Consider the following 7,500-nt stretch of genomic DNA (forward strand, 5'->3'; position numbering starts at 1 on the left):
TTTTCTTCGGTTTGGGATTTGTATGTTAATGTTTTGTATTATATATGTATCATATACATACGTGTTTATATAAGTAATAAAAAGGCGATAAAAATAAGACTTAAATAATTCAAGAGATAACAAGACATTGAAATTAAATTAACACTGTATAAGTCATTCGCATACAACAACAAAGGTTAACCTCCAGTTTCTGCCCTTTTTTTTTTCATATTTGTTTACTACATGTTGTTTTACACGTATTACACTATTTTTTTTTTTTCATTTTTTTTTCCCCGGGTCAGAAACTGGAAGTTATCCACAACAAATATAAATCATGTCTTTGAGATTTACAAACAAAATAGTTTTGTTTCTTGATTTATCGAAACTACATAAGAGATAGTAATTTTAGCTCCGAATTTTGCCTAGCAACAAAATAATTACACACGTTTTGTACAACAAACAACAAACTAACTACATTTTCGTGAACTTATACTGAAAAAAAAGTATGTTCAATGACAAAATAGAAATTAAATATTACTCATATATGAAAATAACTTACTTCGAAGGTCACGGTAAGACATTTTAAAGGAATTTTGGTAATACAATAAATAGAATAGTTTAAAGTTATGGTAGCAACGCCATGTTTACGTAATCAAGGGAGATAATCGGTAACTAGGAAGTTATCCTCCCTTGACACATGTATTGAGATAATACAAATAAGTCGTTCACCTCATAGCATTCAGCACATATATATCCATTCCCCTCTCTTCCTTCCTCCCCTATCTCTTTCTCCTCTCATCCTATCTCCTCCCTCTCCTTCTCTCTCTCTCCCACCTCTTTCACTTTCTCCTATCTCTATTTCGCAATAAAATCAATGTAGTAATATACAGGCTTAACTCCACATATCTTTATTTCCATTGGGTGACTCTTTGTTCCCTGTATATCCACTACGCACTACGAGATTTTTGTAGGTACGAATCGAGCACTTAAACTATTTACGCGAAACAAAAACATCATCTTACTATGTTGTTTACAACACACACATATATACGTACGTTAGTTGTTGGTGGCTTCAGAATCAATGCTAGAAAGACTCAAAGAAACAAACCAGTCTAGAAAAGGAAGCTATAGAAGTTCAAAGACCGCAGCAAACTAGCAGAGGTCTAGTGATATTCTAATGGAAGCATTTGATGAATAGGAGGAATTGGGAACATACAGTTTCGATGACAACTGGAAGTTCATGCAGGACAACCAACTAAGGGCTACAGACCAAATCTGTGGCTGGTGCAAAGTCCCAAGCAGGTTGAGGGTGATGGAACAAAAAAGTAGACAGTGCTATAAAAGCAGAGAGATAGGCTTGGAAAGTCTAGAAAAATTATGGTAGCAGAGAATTATATCAAATAACAAGAGGGGAAGCTAGGCAAAAAGGTTACATGGCAGAGGGAGAAATAGAAAGTAGGAGATTTGCCAAAGTTCTACTGCATGTGGTGTTCTGGGTTGGTAGGCAATCTATCAAAGATAATAGAGATGCTGTGGATGAGAAATGTGTGTGAATGAATACTGGTATGCTTGCACTTATTGATTTTGATAAGAAAGAGGCATGGAAATGCCACTATGAAAAGTTATTAAACTTGGAGAATGCATAGGAGAGGGAATGCCTCCTTAATATGGACCCACCTGAGGGCCAACCGTGAGAGTTGACAGCAGTATGATAAATAAAGCAATGAAGGATATGGAGACAAGGACAACCTCTGGACTATTGCAAATCATCATTGAGAAGCTTACAATATCTGGTGGAATAGGATACAGCGTAGTAACCTGTATAGTTAATCAGTTAATCAGGTGATACAGGAAGGTGTCATATCCAATGACTGGAATAGTAGCATTATAGTTAGTGGCTACAAGGGTAAAGGAGATGATTTAAAGAAACAATTACAGAGGTATCAAACTGTAGGACAGATCATAAAAGTTACAGAGAGAGTTACAGCATGATTAGGAACAGAATTAGATTAGATGAGATGCAGTTTGATTTTGTGCCAAGGAGGAATATCACAGATGCCATCTTCCTAGTTAAACAGCTAGAGGAGAAGTATTTGGCTAAATGTAAACTGTTGTACTTAGCATTCATTGGCAGGGGTTGGTGAACCAGCAATAAATTACCCCAAGTGGGGTAAAAATGAAATTCTTGTGGGTAATGAAGAGTCATTAGACATTAGTAAAATTATATAAGAAAAAACATGTTCCTTGTTATGACAAAAAAATTTTTTCTGGCATGAGGAGGCAGTCAAAAAAGTTGCTGCCTTTTGCAAAAACTTACCTTTGCAAACAAGGATTTTCCACTCTAATGAAACTAAAAACAAAGCAGAGTAATTTATTGAACCCTAAAGACTGTATCCAAATTGCTCTGGCATCAAAATACTCGAATTTTGATGTAATTGTAATAAAAATGAAACATGATTTCTCCAAAACATCATCATCATCATTGTTTAATGTCTGCTTTCCATGCTAGCATGGGTTGGATGGTTCGACTAAGGTCTGGCAAGCCAGGAGGCTGCACCAGGCTCCAATCTGATGTGGCAATGTTTCTACAGCTGGATGCCCTTCCTAATGCCGACCACTCTGAGAGTGTAGTAGGTGCTTTTTATGTGCTACTGGCATAGGAGCCTGATGAGAAAAAGTTTCTAGAAAAATCCTTTTGTTTCATAATGAGGATATTAATTTATTTTATCACATTTGTTTTGTACTTTCTATATTTATAATTGTATTCTCCATATAAATAGATTCAATAACCCTTTTCAATTCAAAGAATCTATGATTTTCTTCCTTTCAAATGAAGGCGTAACATTGGTGTAAATAAATAAATTTTGGGGTAACTGGTTAAAAAGTTCCCTGACGCCTGGCCTAGAGAAAGCCTTTGGCAGAATCCTATGGTTTATTATCTGGTTGTCTGGCTTATTACAGCTATACAAGTCATGCATGGGGGTGTTGTTAGTAAAGTGAGAATCAGCCATTAGTACAATGATAAATTTAGTGTACATGTACGATTTCCCCTGGGCTCAGTTCTCAGTCTCCTTTCATTCATCATCATAGTCCTCCAGGTTATAACAAAGAAATTTAAGACTGACTGCTCATGGAAATTGCTATATGCTCACTCTTATAGTGAAATCTATAGCAGAATTCAAAAAGAAATTCCAGGTATGGAAGCAAAACCTGGAATCAAAGGGTTTTAAAGTTAACTAAGTGAAGATCAAAGTTGTTTTTGCAAGAAAATAGATAATAATCTCTTTGTGTCAAATAAATAGCCCTGCACAATATGTAGGAAAGGTGTTGGAAGGAATTCAGTGCAAGCTATAAACCCTTAAGAAGTGCAATAAAATCACAGATTGATTAACAGAGAAAGTTGTCTTTGTATGTGGCAGATGCACAGGAATAATAGACACTAAGGACACATAGGAATTATATTTTCTTAAAAGCCCAGGAAGTTCCCTCTAGGTTGTAGACGGTTTATGTTACTTAAGTGATCAAATTAGTTGTGGAGGAGGATGTTCTAAATGTAGAGTTGTTGGTACAAGAATAGGATGGAGAAAGTTCAGAGAGCTATAACTTCTGCTGGCAACAAAAGGCCTCTATCTCTCTCTCTCAGTGAAAAGCAAATTATATGATGCATGTGTATGAATGGTTATGCTCTTTGGTTGTGAAACATGGGCCCTGAAAGCAGTGGACATACATAGACTAGAAAAGAATGAAGTTAGTATGCTCCAATAGATATGCAACATCAATGTAGAGAGAAAAGTTAGGTATGCAAGAGTAAAAGATGTAGGCTGCAAGAAAGAAGACTATGATGGTTTGGTCATTTGTATGAATGAGGACAACTCTATAAAGAAGTGCCAATCACTTAAAGTGGATGGAACTTGTGAAAAAGAGAAACTCAGGAAGATTGAGATGAGATAGTGAAGGCCAGTCTGAAGATTCTGAGCCCCATAGAAGAGATGGCAATGGGTCAAGATGTCTAATGACATGAGGTTCTTGAGAAGACCCACCCACCTCAGTGAAATTGAATTTTGGAAGTGCTATGTATTATGAGGGAGTTCCTGCTTTTAAGGGTACCACAAAAGGCCTGGTTTGATGCCCAACTTTCCAAGTTCTTTTACGGGATTTAGAAAAACTGAAGACCGCTGTAATAAGTGCACGAATCTGAAAGGGGAATATGTTGAATAAAATAATAATTATTCTTTTACTCAAAACCAGGAACTTTTCAGCACTCCCTTGTTTTTATACACACACACACATACACATACACAAGGGGTACTGGAAAGTTTCTAGTTTTAAGGGTATCACTAAAGACCTGTTTCTTTTTCAGGGCTTAGAAAAGCTGAAGGACCGCTGTAATAAGTGTGTAAATTTGAGAGGGGAAAATGTTGAATAAAATCATAATTAACTGATCCTCCTGTATTTTCTTTTAACACAAAGCCAGGAACTTTTCAGTACCTCTTCGTATATGCTCTCCATCCATACGTTACATATTACCCCCCACCAATGAACCAAACTACATCTCATGTGCTATGCTTGTTTCTTTCATTCAACTAAAAATTCTTAAAGGTGGGTGCCCCAGCATGGTCGCTGTCTAATTTCTGAAATAAGTAAAAGATTAAAAAATGCTGTGAGTTCTATTTTTCTATTTTTGTAAGCATTAAATTTTAATTGGATATGTATTTTTTAGATGATAAGTTTTATGTCATTTGTTTTATCTGATATCAAATATTAATTTGCAAAACAATGGTATTTATTTCATATATTATTATTCTAAAGCAAATTGGCAAGTAAACCGGAAGTTGAATTCATATTATTAACAACATGGCGACCATCAACGTGCGGTGTTTATTTGATCAAAATCGTTTTCAGTTAGAGTCTATAGATCTTAATTCTATGGTCAATGAATTTATAAACCGAATTTCGGAAAATGTTACTCTATCAGACAAAGAAATTGGTAAGATTTTTTTTGCTTTGGTTATGTAGATATATTGAACTGATTTTTGTAAATAAAAGATTTTGTTTTCTTTTTTGCTTGTTTGTGTTTAACGAAATTGTGTTTTAAGTGGTCCAACTTTTGAAATTGAATATCCATGAATTCACGCAGTTTAGAAACTAAAACTGAGTTAATTATATTTTAACTATCTTAATAATTAATGCATTTTTGACTCTATTTAGTTCAGCCTCTTATATACGAATCTAACGAAAGTATTTATTTAAAAATTCTCTCTGAGCTAAGGATTTATTAATCAATAGAAATATACTTAACATTTTTTTTTAATTATCCAAAATTAACATAAATCATATATTTCGATATAAGAAGCTGTAAATATGAGATGGTTACGAAAATATATCCCAAGCATTTATACGTGTACACTTAATTCGTTGAACTTGGATAGGTTTCATGTAAAAAATTTGTTTGTGTCAATTAAGATATTTGTAAGCAATTTATACAAAAGTTTCTTGCTGTTGGCATTCATATAACATTTATATCTATAGAAATAGCTGTTTTACCATTAGCCCAAAAGCATCTCCAAAAAACAGACCTTGGGCTATAATTCCAGTTAATTCTCAGCGAGGTTTATATGTGTGTGTAACTGTAAAATTATATTTTTAATGAGATTTTTGAAACAGAAAACATCATCTTGGCAACCAAATATGTATAGCATAATAACTGTTTTATTGCATTTTGTTGATATCGTATTAGCTTCGTAGACTGTTGGAAAATAAATAATAAAGTAGAAGGCATCCCTTAAGAATAGAGTCGGAAATTATCTGTTCTGAAACAACTGTAACTTCTTCGGGTCTATACGTTTTGTGTATCATATATGACAAATGTGCGCAAAAGAAATGAGTTTTTACTTTTTTCGACAGTTTTTGTGGATTTATGGTATAATTTTGTAGAATCATTAAGACAAAACAATGCCATGCTTTTGATCATTGGTCTGTGTGGTCAGAGCTGATCTGTAATTAAATAATTTGGGAACCTCTATACTTGAGACATGAAATTATAGCTCACAGGTCTGATCCATTTATAAAAACAATATTTTTCCCAACTACATGGTTCCAGGTTCAGTCCCACTGTGTAGCAAGTGTCCTCTACTGTAGCCCTCACCTGACAAAATTTTTGTAAGTAGATTTGGTTGATGGAAACTGAAAGAAACCTGTTGTGTATATATATGTGTGTGTGTGTGCATGTGCATCTTTTGTGTTTGCTCCGCACACACCACTGCTTGACAACTGGTGTTGGTTTGTTTACGTCCTTATAATTCAGCAGTTTGGCAAAAAGAGACCAACAAAATAAGTACCAAGCTGAGAAAAAAGTAGAAGTACTGGAATCGATTTGTTCGATTAAACTCATCAAGGTAGTGCCTGACATTCAGGACAACTTTATTAAAAGACAACACAAGAATTTCAACCTGAAGAAAGTTAGTTGTGACAGTGTTGCAGATTTTTGGAGCAAGCCTTTAATTGTTGATGTGAAACAGTCATATATGACAGATTTGTTTGTTGGCTATATACTAATTAAAAGCAAAGTTGTTTTGAATTCAGAAAATGTGATCTCATTTGTTACCTACAGCTAAGTTGAATATCTCTGAAGAACAAATAATAATAGAGTTTTAGTATATATGCGTTACATTATTTAATTTTCTCCTTCTAGGCCCCAAGTTCAACAATCATTTTTGTATGGTGGGGCACAGGTTCACCTTTTGCTTTTCATCCTTCTTAAGTCAAGGAAGTACCTTAGAATACTATACAAAATCTATTGTTTCCCTACAAAAATCAATGTTTTGCTTTAGAAAGACAAATTATGCATTCATTTTTTTTTCTTACCAACAGAATTGGTTTATTGTGGTAATTGTTTACAAAGAACAAAGACTTTAGAATCATATGGTGTGAAGAATGGTTCTATGGTTTATGCTGTGAAGAAAAATGTGAAAGAACCCGTAGACTCTGGTAAGTATAAGACATTTTTTTTTTAATTGTTTCAGAGAAAAAATATCTGTACATCACAATAAAACAGCAGTCAGGAAGAAACAATAAAGCAGACACTAAGAAAACAATCATATATATTTCATAGATTTTGATTACACTCTTTCTCATGTCTGCTTCGCCATGGACTGTTCTATGTAAAAATGTGTCCATTTTTCTTTGACAAATATATATCTATTTGCTGCAATTATGAGTCATATCCTTGATGGCTCCTACTACTGTCAGATGTTCACTCCAACAATTATGCTTAATAACTACAGGTCTCTAATGGTTTGACAACAAATGTGGATTGCATAATTTAGTATTACATTCCCAATAATTACTATATGTTAATGGAACATACATAAGATGGTGTAATTAAAAAAATCTTATAAACAATTGCATCATATCAGTATTTTATATACATTATTTAGCAGAGTTGTTACAGTGTCAGAGAAAATACTTTGCAATATTTATTCTGATGGCAAGCTGGCAGAATCATTAGCATACCAGGCAAAG

The 7,500-nt window shown here is 34.0% G+C and overlaps 2 protein-coding genes across 3 annotated transcripts in view; one reads left to right on the forward strand and one right to left on the reverse strand.

Annotated features, from left to right (window-relative positions):
- The window catches only part of LOC106879585 (clusterin-associated protein 1), an 18,092-nt gene extending 17,375 nt beyond the window's left edge, over positions 1–717 (reverse strand). The window contains exon 1 of the mRNA XM_014929220.2: positions 539–717. Coding sequence (XP_014784706.1) covers positions 539–560 — 22 coding nt within the window. The 5' untranslated portion in view covers positions 561–717. The remainder of the gene's footprint in view (positions 1–538) is intronic.
- A 4,089-nt stretch (positions 718–4,806) lies between these two features.
- LOC106879586 (ubiquitin-like protein 7) overlaps positions 4,807–7,500 on the forward strand; it is a 25,631-nt gene continuing 22,937 nt past the window's right edge. The window contains exons 1-2 of one of the 2 annotated variants that reach the window (XM_014929222.2): positions 4,807–4,966; positions 6,850–6,966. In XM_014929222.2, coding sequence (XP_014784708.1) covers positions 4,834–4,966; positions 6,850–6,966 — 250 coding nt within the window. In that variant the 5' untranslated portion in view covers positions 4,807–4,833. Of the gene's footprint in view, positions 4,967–5,378; positions 5,449–6,849; positions 6,967–7,500 lie in introns of those variants that run through there. The other variant, XM_014929223.2, reaches the window with a different exon arrangement.

The sequence above is a fragment of the Octopus bimaculoides genome, chromosome 15 (genome assembly GCF_001194135.2).
Source record: "Octopus bimaculoides isolate UCB-OBI-ISO-001 chromosome 15, ASM119413v2, whole genome shotgun sequence".
Lineage (NCBI taxonomy): Eukaryota > Metazoa > Mollusca > Cephalopoda > Octopoda > Octopodidae > Octopus > Octopus bimaculoides.